The 20,018-nt window shown below is 36.6% G+C and overlaps 1 protein-coding gene across 2 annotated transcripts; it reads right to left on the reverse strand.

The window, feature by feature from the left end:
• Positions 1-396: 396 nt before the first annotated feature.
• On the reverse strand, positions 397-4,117 carry LOC122593570 (zinc finger BED domain-containing protein DAYSLEEPER-like). Of its 2 annotated transcripts, none has more exons than XM_043765997.1 (2): positions 3,936-4,117; positions 397-2,624 (listed from the first exon to the last, which is right to left on the reverse strand). In XM_043765997.1, exon 2 carries the CDS (start codon positions 2,609-2,611, stop codon positions 593-595), a length of 2,019 nt encoding a protein of 672 aa, XP_043621932.1. In that variant the 5' UTR covers positions 2,612-2,624; positions 3,936-4,117; the 3' UTR covers positions 397-592. The 2 variants fall into 2 exon arrangements, with proteins under 2 accessions (XP_043621932.1, XP_043621931.1); XM_043765996.1 differs by having other exon boundaries at positions 397-2,638; positions 3,936-4,094.
• Between the last annotated feature and the right edge of the window lie 15,901 nt (positions 4,118-20,018).

Below are 20,018 nucleotides of genomic sequence, written 5' to 3' on the forward strand. Positions count from 1 at the left end.
TCTAAAAAAAATCCAAAAATAACAAGAACCCCAACTTCAATAATCAAAAACCCTAATTTTTTAATTTAACACTTAAGATGAATTTTTTAACTCAAAAGAACAATATGACAGTTGAAATCCAATTTCCTTCCTTTCTTCTTTTACCAATTTCAAACTCCCCTTTAAGAACAATCAAACCCTCAATTGATTTTTAGCTCTTTAATTTAGAATGAAAGGATTTAGAGTGTGAATTTCTTAGATTACTTAATGAAAATGTGAGTTAATTGTTGACAACTTTTATGCATATTTTGTTTCGTCTGTTATAGTATACATCAAACTCTTAATTCAGTTTCATCTTATTACAACTATAATATTTGCTATCATTTTGTTACCAAAACTATAAAAAGAATGATGTAATAAGGACAAAAGAAAGTGATAACCTTCCATTCATAGTTTCATACACTCTTCTACAAGCTCGAACTTATCAAAAATAAGTGCAAGTAGAACTGTAGAAGAGCACAAATGAAACACAGTTCAAAATCTAAAAATAAGCATTCAAGCAACCTAAGAAACAAATTGAACTGGTAAGCTACAATGAAAATCATACAACACATCAAATGGGGAATTCCATCTTCAAAGCCTTCACCATGTCACCTGATTCACCCACGCCAACACCAAGCCAGTCCTTAGCACACACGATTGCCTCCACAGTTTCGGGTCTCAATGAGCACCGATAACGATCCATTTCCTTCCTCCCGGTTTCAAAAACCATCTCAGGAACTACAGTTGAGACAGGCACTGTCAATATATCACGAGCCATCTTTGAGAGCGTCGGGTACTTGACCTTATTCAGTTTCCACCAACCCACCACATCAAACTCGTGAACCCTAGGTAAAAGAGACTCCTCCAAATACTGATCAAGTTCCGACTTTGACTGTTGACTTGTAGTTTCCATAATATACATGTCAAAATCTGTTAGCCCGAGCCCTGCAACGTCCTCTTGTTTCACATTCCCTTCTACTCCACCAACATACTCGAGAAACATCTGATGTATCCCTTCATCAACAAGATTAATAAACCTTGCAGCCTCCTCTCCGTAAATCTTTGTGAAACTAAACTCGACTAGCTTCATTTTAAATCGTGGGTCCATAACAACCGCGATTGCCAAAATTAAACAACAGTTTTTCCAGTATGTATCAAAATTGGTCTGCATTGGTTTTGCAATGGTGGAAACCGCAACATCTTCACTGGTGGCTGCACGAGTCAACTCCAGCTGGATTTTCCATGCTTCATGGAAAAACGTGTTTGTTGTTGGTATGGTTGATGACGTCAGAAGATTTGCCGTATCTAACAGCAGCTTCAAAAACGAGGTAAGATTCTCAACCTGCTTCCATTCTTCACCGGTTGGTCCTTTACTGTAATCAGGGTCATTGGTATCTAAGCAAGAAAACACTTCTTTCAACTCGGAAGCTGTTAGTAACATCTCGTAAGTAGTATTCCAACGAGTTTGATCATCAAGTGCCAAAGTTTTCATGCTTGGTACTTGCAGTTGTTGTTTGAGTTCGAGAAATTTCTCCTCTAAAACCTCTGAGGTTTTCACATACTTGACACAGTCTCTGACCTTCTTGACCACTTCATGACAGGCCTTTAACGCCTCACATGCAATACTGCTTAAAGAACGAGCTAAACACTGACCAACCAACAACTGACCACCAAGAATATTTGGGTTTTTCTCACAAAGCAAATTCCTGAGACTTGTGGTTCCAACTTCACTCAAAGGCTGGTTTACAGTCAAAGAGAACAAGTGTCCCTCAATGTTCCAATCCGAAAGGCAGGAAGACACAGCATGGCTGAAAGCCGAATCAGACTCAGGAAAAGGCTCCATCACAACATTTAGCAGCTTTCTGTGAATTTTCCACTCGCTATCAACAAACTGGCCCGTCACAAAAACATAACCAGTCGTTTGGCATGAATTCCATAGGTCGAGTGTGAGGCAAATCCGGCCGGGCATCTTCTCAATCAAACTCTGAACACTTAATTTTTCTCTAAGATAAGTTGCTATAACATCACCTTGAACAGCATTGAAGCTAGCCATTTCGAAATTCGGCTGGAGATTACGTATAAAACTCACAAACCCCGGGTGCTCAACAATGTGAAGTGGGTAGTCATGCAAAATGATCATATTGGCTATCTCCCGGCGACACCTGTCAGGGTCAAATGAAGTATAAGAAATACTGGCAGTTCTGTAACGTCGTTTAGGTGTATCAGTGGTAAGGCCATTGGAATCATTCGCCAACTTTGAAGGTGCACTAAATGGGGTTGATGGTTCTTGTTGCTGACCACGATTCACATATTGGCAACTTCCTTTAGCGATGTGGCGTTTGAGGTGACTAGTACCAGCAACTTTAGAGCCTGTGCTGTATGCAAAAGATTGTTTGCATTGCTTACAGCAAGCTCTTCTACACCCCTCACCAACAGTTTCAATTGTAAAATGTTCCCAAACCATAGACTTCTTTTTCCTACGCTTCGGGGGTTGTGTTTCTTCATTATTTGCTTGGTCACTGAGAAAAACCGGCTCAAGTTGCATCTCCATGTTAACAAGTGCATTATTCTCAGTAGGAGTTATTTCCATGTTGGAATGAAACCTGTTTTCAAATTACTGTAACAAAAGTTAACAATATATTATATTCTGCACCATTTTGGTGATCAACTTCTGCTCTACTCTAACAAAAGATGTGCAGCAAAACACATACATTAACAGAGATATTCCACAATATATGAACTTTTTGCATTGACATTTTTGCTACCCCCTGAATCACTTCTATTGGATTGATAAAATCTAAACATGTAAGTTTTTAAAAAAAAGTTGTTTCACCCTAAATAGCAACTTATTTTTCCAGTTATCCCAGTACAATTCATATTATATAAGGCTGACCTGTTTCTTTTTTTAGTCATTAGGTGCCGAGTGTATTAAGTAGCTGAATGCATAAATAATGTCTGTATGTATTAAAGTAAAATATGGGTAATTGATGGTTATTTTTGTTTATTAAGTCAAAATGAAAACATGAAATTTGACTGAATGATCAAGTTCTTATTTAATATTAAAAATAAACAGGGCCAAGGGTCCTTACACATAAGTCAAAAGGTTGTTATCAAAGAATTGTGCCAATGAGGCCTACATCAATTGGCAATTGTATGGTGACTAGTGTGGAGGCAAGGAGGTTATTACCCACAGACCGAGGTTCAAAAGCTAACCGGATCTCTTAAGGTTTTTTCAAAGGAGTTTAATGGTGTATAACGTATACTGCCTTTCGAAAAAAAATAAATTATGTCCATCCCGACGTAATTAGTAGTTAAGAGTTGCATGATGGGAAAAATTTGGCACAAGCTTCACAACATAGTTCCAACCTGATTATGTAGAATTAGGTCTTATTTGTATTCGAATAGCGTTGAAACTTAGTACTTACGATGGTGCTTGATTCATGTTTCATGCAAGTAATTTAGCAAGTTTTTTGTACCACGTAATTACGTTCGTGTAATATCTATAAAAGTACCAGTTATTGGCTACGCTATCATTGACTAATTCGTTGTGTTGACTTTTGGTTGCGGAAATCGATCCCCACAACTAGCAGGTCGATATACTGTAGTGGTTAACAAGTTAGCTTTAAAAGTCAAAACCATAACACTTGCAAGTTTCAACAAATATATGGGCTCAAAATCCAGATCTATGGGTTTATTCTTCTATTATTTATTAGTCTAATTTTTCCTAAAATCAATTTATTATATGGTGTTCTTCAAGCCCAGCAAAAACACACATCTCCAAACGATAATTTTCAAATTATGTAATAATTAAATAAGCATACTAAATATCACCCAAACAAGAATTTGACTAATCAAACAGGCTGAATACATATAGATCTAAATAGGTAATATATATATATATATGTATAGTATACCTGATATAGAAGACCAGATGACCACGAAGAAATCTCGGGAGATGTAAGGAGAGAGAAGATTGGGCTTGAACCCAATTGGGGTTTGGTTTATAAGTATAAAAAGTACTCGTATAAAGAAAGAGAGATAGAGAGATAATATGAATTTGAATTGGAGAGACTGAAACTATAAAAGCGTATTGGATATGGACTTTGAGATCCAATAAATTGAATAAATATTTACTTTGCTTTTTTTTAGGTGTATTTAACTAAAACAAGTTAACTGGACCACGGACTATAGGATTGGTGGTGGATGATTGGATGGTGAAGTGGTGTGTAGCCCACAAATGGTTAGTAGTTTCTATAATATATTATAAATCAAGTTTACCTTTTAATTTTCAACATTAAATTTCAACAATATACACATATTAATGCATGATGTACTATACTTTAATGCATACAACTTTCCCTCTACTCCATAAATCATTTTATTCCTCTAATTTTTTCAAAATTTTTTATCTCAAAAACCGTACATCGATAAATTATAAAAATTATATGGGTGTTCATAAAATTTCATGCTCTTTCATTAGAGATGTCATTCGATATATTTTCGAAGAATTTTTAAATCCGAGGGTGGAACCCGTACAACTAAGGCATTTAGATATGACACTCTATGACATATAACCTCTTATGACCTATCACACTTTATGATCTATCACCGTCATCATTTTAGCGCCGCAACGCGCGGGTACATGTTCTCGTTATTAGTATATCATTTTTATAGTTATATTTTTCTAATCGTTATTATTATTATTATCTTAATAACAGCTATCACTTTTATTTAAAATATATAGGATTTATAAAAATTTGTGAGAATCTGAGATATTATTATTATTGTTATTATTAGTATTAGTCTTAATCCTGGACGATATACGGTAGCTATATAGATTGTATCATAAAAAAATTCCAATCTTATACATGATTCCTGAATATGCAATAAATTATGTAAGATAAAAACTGTAATGATATACCTACCAATAAACTAAAATAGGATTGTAGCCTCTTTTAATCGAGATTTGGAGCTATATTAAAGCAATAAATGTCTTTTTAGTCATATTTATCTAAAAAAAAAACCTAATTAACAAATTTCTTATTTGAATTTAATATAAATCTATATGTATTTATTTAAACTAGGATATCTATTAGATTCTTAAAATTATTATAACTTCTAATAATCCCAAATGGTATGTATCGATTACGAAGCTTCATAATAGTAAATCTTCTAATCTTTTTTTTTATTTATATTGTTATATTTTTATTATTATTACTATTGTTGTTGTTATTATTATTATTATTCGTTTTAAAACCACATTTATCCTACCGTTATTTTTAAATGAGACGAGTATGGTACCCACGCAATGCGGCGGCAAGCCGACGATGACAGTGGTGCGATAGCGACGACAGATGGTAACGGTGGTGGCAGCATCAATTAGTGAAGTTAAAGGTTTATGATTCAAAGGGGGTTAATAAAGATATTTTATAATATAATGGACTAATGGTGTAATTTAATATTAAAGGTTGATGATGACTTAATTCATTAAGGATATTTTGGTCAATTCGTATGTTTAATTTTATTTAAACTTTCAACATGAGATTATAATTTTTATATAGTAGTATAAATGTATGTTTGGGATTAAACCCAATCTCGAAAACCTACTATTAATTCATTCCCACAAATGTAAAAAGTGTGACTCTGATCCAAGGACGGTAGATTTTTTTAAGGTCAAAGACCTATCAATGAGTTACAACCCTATTTTGTTTATAAATTTGACTAAAAACATATCATTAGATACGTATAATGTCTCTCATTATTATGTTTTTGTTAAAGAGAACAAATGTCTATGATGAATCATATTCAAATACGATTTTCTATTAAAAAAAATCAATCGTATGACATATCCGTACATCGTACATGTATTAATACTAGTACATCATATATGTTTAGTTAGATCTTTAGATATACTTTAAATTTTTAGAACCATATCAAAATTGGAACTTGTAAGCATAGTAGATGATTACAAATAACTTTGTGATTTTGGGTTGTAAACTTAAATTTTTGAAGTCTTCATGTTAATATTTTGTTATAATTGATATAAGTAATAGAAGTTAAAGAATTAGGAAAGAAAAATAGACGGTTTATTTGAAACGACACGACTCGATTTAAAAGAAATAATAAATTTTTTTTTAAAGTACCCCACTGCGCCGCAGTGGGAACAAAATACCAAACATGTTCGAGGATTTCCACTGCGCCGCAGTGGGAGGGCTTATCCCCACTGCGCCGCAGTGGGCACCAGATCAACAACATCGCAACTTCATTTTAACATTTGATCAAACTTACAACTTTCCAATTTCAAAACCAAACTTCACAATCATCATTTTTGAGATACAAACCAGTATTGACACATTTTCAAACATAGTTGCAACATCCATGTAAGGTCCAGTTTTAGCAAAACTGACAAGTCTCCAGTCGCATTTGGAGACGTTAAGATTTGTCCAGAAATATGAGAAGTCAAGTTGCATCGTACAGTGTATGCAACTGGTGACTTCCTCCAGTTGAAGATCTGACCAAACCTGAAGACGGTCCAGTTGAAGTCGAAGACATCAAATGGAAGAAAGAGACTGGCCATGGCAGCGAAGCCCAGTGGCCATCTAACCAGATCAAGACTAGAGAGCATCAGTGTAAAGAACTTACAAAGCTTTACACTGATTACGAGGAAATTGCCTTTATTGCTTTATGTACCATTACCCGGATAATAGATATTATCTTAGTATAAAGTACAAAGCAGGTTGGATAAAGTATGTACTCTGACATACTTTATTTAGCATTTTTAAGGAAAAGTTCACACATCCTTAAATGCTCCCAACCATATTTGTACGGCAAAGTTGACATTCCGAATGTCAACCTTTGCCTATAAATAGAGGCCTTTGCATAACACAATAACAAGTCTTTGCATCTTTACACTTTGCAATATACTGGTGTGCTTGTGCAATATTCTCTCAATCGCAAAAAGGAACATTTCACAACTTTAAGTGTTTCGATTGACAAGAGAATTTCCAAGTTTAGATCAATTGTTAGGATATTTACATACTTGTAATATCTTGGTTCCGCATCACCCTTGGTATTTTGTTTATAATCTAAATAAAATACGTATGAAAAATGCATATTGTCTCACCATTTACTTTATAAGTTAATTTATTATTGCATTGTATTTACTTATTTGAATTGTCATCTTAATAAGTAAACCTTCCAGATTACATGGTATACTGTTCACCTTAACTGGTCTCGTCCAGATCTGGTGAACTTATTGCAAAGAAACTTTACTACTGACATAGAGGTGTCTCCAGTTTAGTACTATCTGATTAAGTTGGGACTTACAAGTGGTATCAGAGCAGAAAGGTTGAATTTAACATTCTATAACCTAGATCTGCTCAGATGGCTGCTACTGGAAGTGGAGATGGTCCTGGTCCTAATTTCGAAATTAATAATCAACCACCACTTGTTATACCTAATCCTGAACATGTTATTAACAATAACCCTCCTCCTCCTACCCTTCCTACTCCCAGCCATGTCCATGTGCATTATTCTAACACTCCTGTTCTCAAATTCGATGGTAACAGTGAGACTTTTGGCACATGGAAGGCCAGAATGCTTTTGCATTTTGGTGGGATAGAAAGGTATATGTTGAAAATCTTAAAAGATGGACCATATATACCTATGTCCAGTGGCATTAGTCCTCTTCTTGACCCAACTGGTAGAAGAGGTTCTAGGGAGAAGCCTAAAGACCATTGGTCTGATGAGGATCGCAGATTGGTTGACTTGGACACCAAATTGAAAAACATGATCCTTGGTGCTGTCCCTGAAGAATTAATTCCAACACTTGTGTTATTTCCCAGTGCCAAGTCTATGTGGGATGAATTAATTCTCCAGTTTGAAGGAGGATCTGACACTTTGTCCACTAGAAAAGTTGCCTTGAACAAGAAGTATGAATCCTTCTTTGCACTGCCGAATGAAAGTCTAACTGGTACCTACGCCAGATTTACTAGCCTCATTAACCAGTTGAGAGGCTTGGGAGTGGAGAAGGATAAGGATATTCTTCTTGAAAAATTTTGTGATATTCTTCCATCCCAATGGGCACACATGGTACTTGTCTTAAGACAAGGTAAGACCCTGCACAGTCACACACTTGCATCTCTCTATGGTGTCTTCAGATTCACTGAAGATAATAATGTTGCAAGACTGGTGGCTGAGCAGGATGCCTTAAACCATGCCCAGAGTTCTAAGGTTACTAGTCTAACTAATCAACCTTGTGCTGCTTTAATGTCTGCTGAGAATGTCCAGTCACATTCTATGAAGGAGATGTTGAACAGTTTTCTGAACTCAGGCCTGACCACTGAAATTAGTGATGGTTGTAATGAAACTGATGATGATGATCTGGTTGCCATGATTGCTAAGACCTTTAACAGGTTCAAGCATAAATCTAAAAGATTTAATGGCCAAAACAATTCTTTCAGCTCCAACTCTCTGGATAAAGCCAATCTTACCTGCTATAAGTGTGGTAAGAAAGGTCACTTTATGAAGGAATGCAAATCTAGTCAGATTAAAAATCAAACTGGTCCTTATGTCCCCAATTTTCAAAAATTTGATGACTCTTACAAAAATAAATATAAAAAATTGAAAGTTCAGATTGCTCTCCTTTTACTTGAAAAAGAAAATGATAAAAATAAGTGTCTGGTGGCTAATGATGAAGAAAAATGGGAACTTTCTGATGACTCATCTGATGATGAAGAGGAGATTAGGGATGTGTGTTTTATGGCCCTGGAAGATAAGCAACAACAACATCTGGTGAAGGACGACGTTGTATCTGGAAGATGGGTGGATATCATTCTAAAGAAGGTATATGATTATGATATTGAAACTAACATAGAATCAAAACTGGATACTGCTGAGTCACTTAATGGTGCTTTGTTATCTGTTGAAACTGTTAGAACTGAGGGTGAAATGTATTTGGAAACAATTCTAAGAGAGTTAAATAATTTAAAACCCATGGCAAGTGATTTTCAAAGTGTACAGTTGGCTCTCAAGGAGTCAGTTGCTTTAAATGAAGCATCTGGAAAAAGAACAAATGGTTATCAAAACTTGGGTTAGGGCATCTGGGAGGAATTACGATGCATGCACTAAGACCATTAATGCACAAATTAGAGTCATTGGGGCTGGGGATGTGCAGATGGCAGCAGCAATTCCAGATATTCATGAACTACCTGAAAGCATTAGGATTGAAACCCCTTATGACCAACCTGAAAGTTCCATGAAAACTGAATCTGTTGAGACCACCCCTGAGGTCAAATCTGGAGCCAAAAAGGGTAAAACTCCAGTTAAAAAGGCTACTGGTGAAAAGCCTTTACCTCAAAAGTCCAAAGAGCCCAAGACTCAAAAGACTAAGATCCCTGCTGAGCCCAGTCCAAGGTTCAGCTGCCTAAAGAAAATAACATTTTACTGAGATTGGAAGGGCAACTCCAACTATTGTCTAGACAGGTTCAAAGTTGCACTGCCAAGATCAAAAACCTGGAAGGAACTTCAACCCGTCCAGTTGTAAAACAAAATGTTAAAGAAAAATCCCTTTTAAAGCAAAATAAAAAACAAGTTGTTCAATCTGGAACAAAATCTGGCAAGAAAAAGGGTACTGTTCCCATCATTTCAAAGAATTTTACTCCTGAAGTTGGAAATTCACCAGCTTCAGCCTCCAGTTCAAAACCACATACATCATCTGAGACTTCCCAGGGAGAGTCTGGTGAACCCATCAGCAGATGGGTTCCTAAAGAGAACTAATGATTTCTGTGGGTGTGCAGGGCGATCGAAAGAAGAATGCCTGGTATCTGGACAGCGCAGCTGGCCGGACTATGACCAGATGTAAGCCCCTGCTGGAAGAGTTCACTGTCTAAGATGGACCGGCAGTGACCTTTGGAAATGATAGAAGTGGAAAAACTAAAGGATATGGTATAATCAATAATGGACAAGTTCAGTTCACTAAAGTTGCTTTTGTCAATGGTTTGAAATATAACCTGATAAGTGTCAGTCAACTGTGTGATGATGGATATAAGGTATTGTCTGATATTGCTCAAGGTACCATATTTAACAAGGATTGGAAAGTGGTGATGATTACTCCTAGGAAAGGAAATGTTTATGTCATGGATATGGAATCTGCTCCAAATGAACAGTGTTTCTATACCAAGGCAGATGAAGACACCAACTAGCTGTGGCACAAGTGGTTATCCCATTTAAATTTCAAAAATATTAATAAGTTGTCTAGAAAACAACTTGTAGATGGATTCCTCATATTTCCTTCAAAAAGGAAAAGCCATGTCCTGGGTGTGAGATGGGTAAGCAGAAAAGAGCTAGTTTCAAGACCAGGCAAAACTTTAGCATCACTGAACCTCTTTACATGCTTCATATGGACTTATTTGGTCCAGTGAACGTTCAAACTAGAGCTGGCAAGAAATACACTCTAGTTGTTGTGGATGAGTACACCAAATTTTACTGGTTGATGTTTCTCAGATCCAAAAATGATGCAGCTGCTGAAATAATCTCTCTCATTAAAAGAATTGAGCTCAAATATACTCACAAAGTGTTTCAGTTGCGTAGTGTTAATGGTACAAAATTTCAAAATAAAACACTTGAATCATTTTGCAATGACACTGGCATTTCTCAGAATTTCTCTTCTACTCACACACCAGAGCAAAATGGTGTTGTTGAGAGAAAGAATCGTACATTAATTGAAGCTGCTAAGAGTATGTTATCTAAATCAGGTCTTCTAACTAGTTTTTGGGTTGAAGCTGTGGCAACTGCTTGTCATACCCAGAATCGGTCAGTCTACATGAAGAGACATAGGAAGACTGCTTATGAAGTACCCAGAAAAAGGAAACCAAATATTTGTTATTTTCATGTATTTGGTTGTCTAGTTTTCATCTTAATTGATGCAAGTCAACTTGGCAAGTTTGATGCTAAGGCAGATGAAGGAGTATTTCTTGGTTATTCTGATATCCAAAAAGTCTTTAGAGTTTATAATTATTGACTTCAAAAGGTTCATGAGACAATTCATGTTACATTTGATGAGTCCAATGAAGCAATTTATAAAAGACCAAGCCTTGATATTTCTCCAGTTGTTCCAATAAATTTTGGAGAACCTGACCAAGTTCATCAGTCAGTTGGTTCTCCAGAAGATGTTTCCAGTCAATCTAGATTGGAACCAGTCAACTAGAAGAAGAATTCCACCCCCATTCTATCCCTCCATCAGTTTCAACTTACCACAGAAACTGGTGATTGGATCAGATGTTCGTGCCACCCCAATATCAGAACCTGGGTATATCCAGATTACTCCAGAAGATCCTCCAGATTCACCTGTTCTTCAAGAAATGCCTTTGAATGAAGAATTTCATGATGCCAATCATGAATTAAATGATTCTGATGATGATGTTGAAGTAGTCTGGACTGATCCTCAACCAGTTGCTACAACTGTAGAGGCTTCCTAGGTGACTTGCACTGATATTGTACCACATAATCCTAGTCAATACACTAGATGGACTGCAGCACATCCAATTGATCAGATTGTTGGAGATCCATCCAGTGGGGTTCAGACTAGAAGAGCCACCAGTGAACAATGTTTAAACGTCACCTTCTTATCAAGTCCCTTCTTCTCAGTTCAGTCTTCCAGATGTTCCAGTTTCAGTTTCACCCACTCTTATAGTAAATCTCACTTTTGCACCAAATACTTTATTAACTCCATTCATGTCTAGAAATAGACACATGCCACCACCACCACCGTTCAGCACACCTGAGCATACTCAGCCTGCTGAACAAAATATTTCATTTGCTCCTTCTTCTTCTTTTTCTTTTGCAACTGGCCAGTCTAGTGATGAGGTACCCATTCAATTACCTCCACCAGTTACTACAGTCGCCCTTACTGCTAGTCCAGTGACACCTTCTCCTCCGTCACTGGATAGTCAATTTGTCTCCTTTACCGCCGACATCAAAAACCTTATTGATAGGGTGGATGGTGTTCAAAAGACAATTGACAAAAACACTAAGTCCTTGTCCAAATACCACAAGGAACACATGACTAATGTCAAAGTGGTTGATCTGGGCATCAATAAATTCACAATAAATGAGTACTTAGTGGTGAAGAAGCTCAATGAGTTGGTCACTGGCTGCAATAATTTGGCAACAACTCTGAAGGAAGCCTTTGACCTAACTCAATCAAAGGTTACATCTTCTATCTCCAATCTGCTGGGCACCACTATCAGATCATCAGAAGCAGAACTGAAGGAGTTAGAAAGGCAGGTTAAAGAATTGGTTGAGAAACCTGGTCTTGATGTAGTTGAGCTTGGACAGCAGTTATCTACTTCAGTCCGTCAGAAAATTGAAGAAACTTTGGTTGCTAGAGAAGAGGAATTGGTTAAAAAGGTGATGTCTGAGATCATCAAGATTGCTTTTCCTCAGGTTGATCTGTCCCCAATAACTGCTGGGATCACCCAGTTGAGAAGTAGTCTGGACACTCTGGCCACTAAGGTATCTGAACATTCAACTGCCCCGGATAAGCTGACAACTGAAGTGGGCAAAGAAAAAGAAAAGGAGATTGTTAAGGAAATGGTGTCTGCTGGCCTCTCCCCAGATGACCTCAAGTTGTTGAAAGAATTATAGGATGGGCAAGTCCAAACTGGTGTTAATGTCTTGGCCCAGTCCCAAGAGGTGAATCATCTGTGGAGATCTTTCAGGATGATGTGCTCAATTTTCAAGGAGTGCAAGGACCATCAATCGTGGAAACCTCTAGACCGATTGCCATCCGACCAATCTGACTGGGATGCAATTCGGAAAGGTCTAGATGCTGCCAAGGGGGAAAAAAGTCTGGTCGTTGCATCTAGAACAGGCATCCCTGAAAGCTCATCTGGCCAAGTGCAAACTAGTGTGGCTGGTGAGAATGTGGAGGCTGCTGGTACTGATGCCAGTCAGCAAGTTATTGAGCAGTTTAATGATGTGGTTGATCCCAGGGGGAATATTGATAAGGGCAAAGGGCAGGCAACTGATGAATCTGCCAAACCAACTGGTACTGAAGGTATGCTTGAAATTGGCAATGTTGCTAAATTGCCACCAGTGTCTAATTCCGAAAGTAAAAGTCTGGCAAGGATGGGCGAGCAATTTAAAGAACAAAGGAAAATTGAAAAACAAAATCAAAGACTCGCAAGGGCCCAAATTTCTGACTTGGGTGCCCTAGATGCCAGTGATGCTGGTTTGTTGGGCATCACACTAGAACAGTACAAGAAAATCAAGCATGACCAGAGGATTATTGCGTAGTTAATGAAATGTTGGATATACAAGTTGACAAAGTATATCCAGACAATGAAGCTGAATATGATGCCAAGAATCTGAACTGTACAGTTGAAAAGATCAAGGAAATTCGGGCTGGTGGGATTCAAAAGAGAATCGATCATGTTAACAGAGTTGTTAAAAGAGTAATGAATCCACCAAAGAGGTCATCTCAATCAAAGCCCAAGCCACTGCCCAGGGATGCCAATCTAAGAACTTGGATAGAACCAACTGGTGAAGTTTCCCATGAAGATACTAAAGCTGCTGTGCAACATGCTGGAACTGGTGCCCCCAAACTGGAAAATGAATCAGCTGCCAGAGCCTATTATCAATCAATAATGAGCAAGAGAAATCATGCTGGGAAGATCACTGCATTTGATGTGACCATCCGGCCAGGTACGAAAACCTTTCATTTATCAGTCAATTATTCTGGAGGTCCTTTTGTGAAGACTGAGAATGCTTGGGTACTTCGATATGGATTTTCTAAATGGGTTGAGATGGTGAACATTTTGAAACAAAAGCCAACGAAGAATAGGTTTGAAAAGGTGTGGCTCAGTTTGCTAAAACACAAGATTGATCACAAAGAGCGACTGGAAGAAAAGCTCCACATCGACCCTGAGGATGGGCAGCCTATTGGTTCGTTAACCAAGAGAGGGAGAACTCGCGAAGGGCCATCTGTTTAAGTTCTACTTCTATTTTTTTTTTTTATCTACTTATATTTTATTTACTTTCTTGTAACTTATGTAATTTTTACATCTTGTATATACAAGTTGCCAGATTGTAACCCACAAGATGGATAGATAAGTGATAAAATATAACAAGTCAAAAAGAAAAATATCTAAGGCATTTGATGATCTATAAAAATGCCTTAAAAAATTAGATAGATCTTGTCAAACCAAGTCCTTTCAAGTTAACACTTGTATAGATACAAACTTGAAAAGACTTGTGCATATTTTTGGACAAGTAGGAGGAATTTGTTAGGTCCAGTTTTAGCAAAACTGACAAGTCTCCAGTCGCATCTGGAGACATTAAGATTTGTCAAGAAATATGAGAAGTCAAGTTGCATTGTACAGTTTATGCAACTGGTGACTTCCTCCAGTTGAAGATTTGACCAAACCTGAAGACGGTCCAGTTGAAGTCGAAGACATCAAATGGAAGAAAGAGACTGGCCATGGCAGTGAATCCCAGTGGCCATCTAACCAGATCAAGACTGGAGAGCATCAGTGTAAAGAACTTACAAAACTTTACACTGATTACGAGGAAATTGCATTTATTGCTTTATGTACCATTACCCGGATAATAGATATTATCTTAGTATAAAGTACAAAGCAGGTTGGATAAAGTATGTACTCTGACATACTTTATTTAGCATTTTCAAGGAAAAGTTCACACATCCTTAAATGCTCCCAACCATATTTGTACGGCAAAGTTGACATTCCCAATGTCAACCTTTGCCTATAAATAGAGGCCTTTGCACAACACAATAACAAGTCTTTGCATCTTTACACTTTGCAATATACTGGTGTGCTTGTGCAATATTCTCTTAATCGCAAAAAGGAACATTTCACAACTTTAAGTGTTTCGATTGACAAGAGAATTTCCAAGTTTAGATCAATTGTTAGGATATTTACATACTTGTAATATCTTGGTTCCGCATCAACCTTTGTATTTTGTTTATAATCAATAAATAAAATACATATGAAAAATGGATATTGTCTCACCATTTACTTTATAAGTTAATTTATTATTGCATTGTATTTACTTATTTGAATTGTCATCTTAATAAGTAAACCTTCTAGATAACCTGGTATACTGTTCAACTTAACTGGTCTAGTCAAGATCTGGTGAACTTATTGCAAAGAAACTTCACTACTGACATAGAGGTGTCTCGAGTTTAGTACTATCTGATTAAGTTGGGACTTACAATCCATTTGATTTAACGTTCATTTACACAACCATATGGGCCGTTTACCCAAAATGACACTTTTCAAACCAATATGCAAGCTTTGCAAAACCAAAAGACCTACACCTGATCAATTTACAAAAATGTACCAAAACATGACTACCAAAATCCAAATATGTACCAAGAGCCAAGATGAAGAGGGATATCTAAGTCTCTAACCAAAAGAATACCATTCTTCCGCGAATGGCCAAAATACCTTCACGTCAACTAGCACTTCAAAATCAACACTTCAAATCGACTAGAACTAGTTCCTTCTTCCGGAACCACCTATAAATTAGTAAACAACTAAACGGTAAGCGAATGTTTAGTGAATATGCTTGCATACAATCATATAAACGAAGGAGGGCAATGCACAAAGGTCTATTGCATATAGACTATGACACCGTCGTGTCATATCTATAATACTCACCTTTGTGCCAAACGCATTACATGGATCCATATAAGCAAATGATTACAATCACAATCAAATTATACAATAACAATGCCCCACATGAGTTATGGCCACCAATTAGGCCTGTAATCAAAGACGGCCCCCAATTAGGCTCAACGCCAAATCAATTACCACACACGGAATCCACCATCGTATGGTAATTGAGCCGACGAATATACAGAGATATGCAAGTATACTCACCTCCTTCGCGACACAACAATTAAATCAAGATAACCGCAAATGCAAAAATTCAAGGTTTCAACCTATCAAAATATCACAATACGCATATAAGGCAATATTCACATTTTGGCTACTCAACCTAGCCTTCAACATTACACTAGCATTCCTAACCCAAACCTTCTTATATTTGTCATTGATTTGCATTTCATTCAAAAATTATACTTGACTAGCTTAATTTGTCAATTCCACCATCATTCCATTCAACTAGAAAAATCACCATTCTTTCATAATCAAAGTTTCATTATCAACACTCAAATTCTTAATTAAATTAATCATGCAACTCAATAACAAACTATCATATACAAGAATTTAGGGGGAAAATATATAATAACTCAATTCTAGCAATAAAGATTAGAACTAGGTTAAGGAAATCAATACCTCAAGAACCCTAATTCATAAATCACAATTTCTTCCTATTTTCTTCTTCTAAAATTTGGCCACCACCACCACCACCACCATACACAAACCCTAAGTTCTCAATTCTTGCTTATAGAAGATGATCTAAGATTATTATTATTATTTTTATCCTTGAATTAGAAGAAGTTGCAATTTGATTTGATAGAAACAAGAAGAAGAAGATTGAAGAGGCTTAGTGAAGGATGGAATGGTATTGGAAGTGTGACTAAGGGAGGGAAGAACTTGGTTGGCAACACAAGGAAATGTCATGCCCCTTTTCTAATTTTTGAGGGTATTTTACCCGCTATCCGCTAAAGTTCCAACTAAATTAACCCCATATCCAAAAATAAAATACTAGGAATCTATTTTAATGTCAAAACTATAAAAAGGGTTAATTTATTACCTTAAAATTATGTAAGGTACCCTATTGTTGTGTGGATCGTAATAAGACGTGATTCGTTATATCAAGAGTGCGGAATCCTCTTGAGATTACTAGATTGCTATTGCCTTTTGCTGATTAATGAGTAATTATCCAATCCAAGGAGATGCACAACACTTGTGGTTCGTGTAGGAGGTCACACGAAGGAACAAGTAACTTGAATTCGTGAATATGTGATCTTTGATTCAATCGATTAACCTAATTCCGTATATTAGGTCTTGTATTTATACTAGAAGTGTTTTGGTTCGTGTGGGCTTAGGACTTAATCGAAGATTTGGCCCGAAATAAGCATCCAATCGATCTCCATCGTGCTGATGTCAGCACGAGGTCATTCCTACATGCTGATGACGTCAGCACGAGGTCCGGCCCCTTGGTGCTTTGTTTGGCTTCGTTTGGCTCGTGCATAACATCCAACCATCATTTAAGTATTCTATGACACTTATAAACCTTGGTTCTATGTTCTTGTACCTGCAAAACAGTATATAACACACAAACACAAAACAAAACATAAACAAATATAATATTGAAGTTCAACTGTAATTTTTAAATACCAACACAAGTTCTTATTTAAATGATTACAAACATAGTTCCTAAAACATAAACGATAATCAAATCTATGTTGCGATTGTCACAACGAATCTGCATCTACAGACTCCCCCTTGACAGTTGCAACTAGATTTCTTTAAAGTCTTTGAACTTCAAAGTTATCCATTAAACAGAAGCCTTGTGCTATTCGCATGAATTCTCTCTTGTAAGCAATGTGCGAGAATATTGCGATAGCGCCTTTCTTCAATTCTCCAAAATTCCACTGCTGAACAAGGTGTATCCAAAAGTCTTCTTTGATCACGTATTGACAAGTTGACAACCTGCATCAGATCTTACATGCATAGCAACATTTGTTCCTGTGAATTTTCAACAAACACCTGTGCTTCGCCTGACTTGATATCCATCTGCCAAAATGTCATCGTCGTCAGCATATCTTGATCCCATCTGATAGCGGGAACCTTCTTAACACATTTAATCCTTCGCTGTTCAAAACGAAATGTGCCATCTTGATTCTTAATCTTCTTCAAAGGTGTTGGCTTAATCAACCTCTCTTCTGGCTTTAGACCTCTATCACTGAAATTCCTAATTCTTTCATCTCTGAATCTATTCCAGTAGAAATCTGCAAGTCCATTGCTTTGAAGATTAACAAACCATCGTCTTCCCAAATCTATCATATCAGAATCATTGAGAGAGTGGAAGTGTCTTTGACTCATCGACATGTACTGGCATCCCTCCTTTCTCTTGATAATAAACAATTTGATTATGTGATCATAGAACCAACGTTGTATCACTGAGAAGTACTTGGGTGCATCCTTGTCTGAGATAAATTCCTAAAACATTGATGGTTTCAAATTTCCACCCATATGAAAACCAGTACGAGTTACAACCACTGGAACCCTTCTATCAATAATGAACTCAGGGTCTTGCTGCACCGGAGGTATATTGAATCTTCTAAGATCAATCTCTTGTGTAGCATCAATATTCCAGTATAACTCAAACATATTGTCATGTTCTTCATCGATTATGTTTGCAGATACAGCAAATCTCAAACTTGCTGTATTCCTAGGTTCATCTGGACTATGTCTGATTTGATTAAGATTGAGATGTTCTACTTCAGCTATTGGTTCAGCTGAAATGACTTCATCTTCATTAAAGACGCGATCAAAGTCATAAGGTATATCAAGTAACCTTTTTCTATCAGCTTCTGAAGTGATGAACTCTCCTTCTTCCATATCTTCACCATTGATACTGTCTAAATCATCTTTAGCATCAAGATCATCCAATGCACCTATCTTTTGAAGCTTATTTGCAATTCAAACAATTCATATATACAAAGATAAAGAACATAAATTCATAAGTCAAGACATAATAAAATAGTATAAATACATAAAAGAAATTAAAATAAATATAATTATATCATAAATATAATGCAACAATTACATTAATATTTATCTTATAATCTTTATCTACTTTAACTTACAACAATAATATTATATCATAAATATAATGTAATAAATACGTTCATATTTATCTTATAATCATTACAAAAACAAAAATCATTAGCACTAAGGTTCATAATCTGAATCTGACTCAGACTCAGACTCTGAAGATGTATAAGTTAACCCTGACAGTTCTTTCAATTGATCCCTAAGTGATCCTGGATCATAATAATCATCATAATCCATAATCTCTGCTCTAGCTCTCATATGAGCCTGTGGATCATAACCCAATCTCTTTTCTAGTCTATGCACAAATAAAGGGCGCAAATCTGACTCTGTAGAGGCATTGGTAGTAGAATCGGTCTTAGTTGACTCACTACGCTGAGTAGATTTTCCTTTGCTAAGATTTTCTTTATCACCATGATTATGAGGATCATTCACTAGCTTTTCTCGAATCTCCCTTTCTATTCTATTAGAATTAGAATTGGAGTTACCTGAATTGGAATCTTCCTCATCATCATCATCTGGATCATCAGGATCTGCATCTGGAGCAACCATCATAACTTTACCTTTATCTTGAGTCCCAGAAGTACTAGCACCAACTGTACCAGCAATCTCCAACTCAGTCTGTCTTGGCGACTCCCCCTGAATATCTGCAGTCTCTGTATCCATAGTAGCATCAGTAGCATCTTGACCTTGACCTTGATCTTTATTTTCTGGCTCACCAACTGATGGTTGTGCTTGATTTGGACCTTGAGCTGGATATTGATCTTCATGATCATCATCTCTTGGCTTCCTTGCTAGCTCATCATCCTTAGAACCACTCTTATCTCCCCCTTGAGCTAAGAATTTGTCAAGTCTAGAACCAAGAGAATGAACAAGTGTTGTTATTAGGTCCATATCTTCTTGATGCTTGGCAGCTTGGAGCTTTAGCTGATTCTCCAAAGCTGTGACCCTCATCTCTAACATCTTCTTCTCTAAAAACAAACGACTCAGCTGCACTCGAACTGGATCAACAGGACGTGACGTAGAAGCAACATCAGATGTAGAGGCATGAGGTGGCATCGTAGCTTCAAATGAAGGCATACGAGCACTAAAAGTTCAACCAAAAACAATTGAAATTTCAAAAATTTACTTGAAACACATTCAAAAATATTTTGACTTTTCAATTTTTAAAATCATTTCATTTTCTAACCTTAAACAACTTTTGTCTATATTAAAATATCCATCTTTTAA

Source organism: Erigeron canadensis, chromosome 3 (assembly GCF_010389155.1).
Source record: "Erigeron canadensis isolate Cc75 chromosome 3, C_canadensis_v1, whole genome shotgun sequence".
Taxonomy (NCBI): domain Eukaryota; kingdom Viridiplantae; phylum Streptophyta; class Magnoliopsida; order Asterales; family Asteraceae; genus Erigeron; species Erigeron canadensis.

What these genes read in the sequence shown, in the direction of transcription:
- LOC122593570 (XM_043765997.1), bottom strand. Translation starts at nt 2,611, where the DNA reads ATGGAAATAACTCCTACTGAGAATAATGCACTTGTTAACATGGAGATG.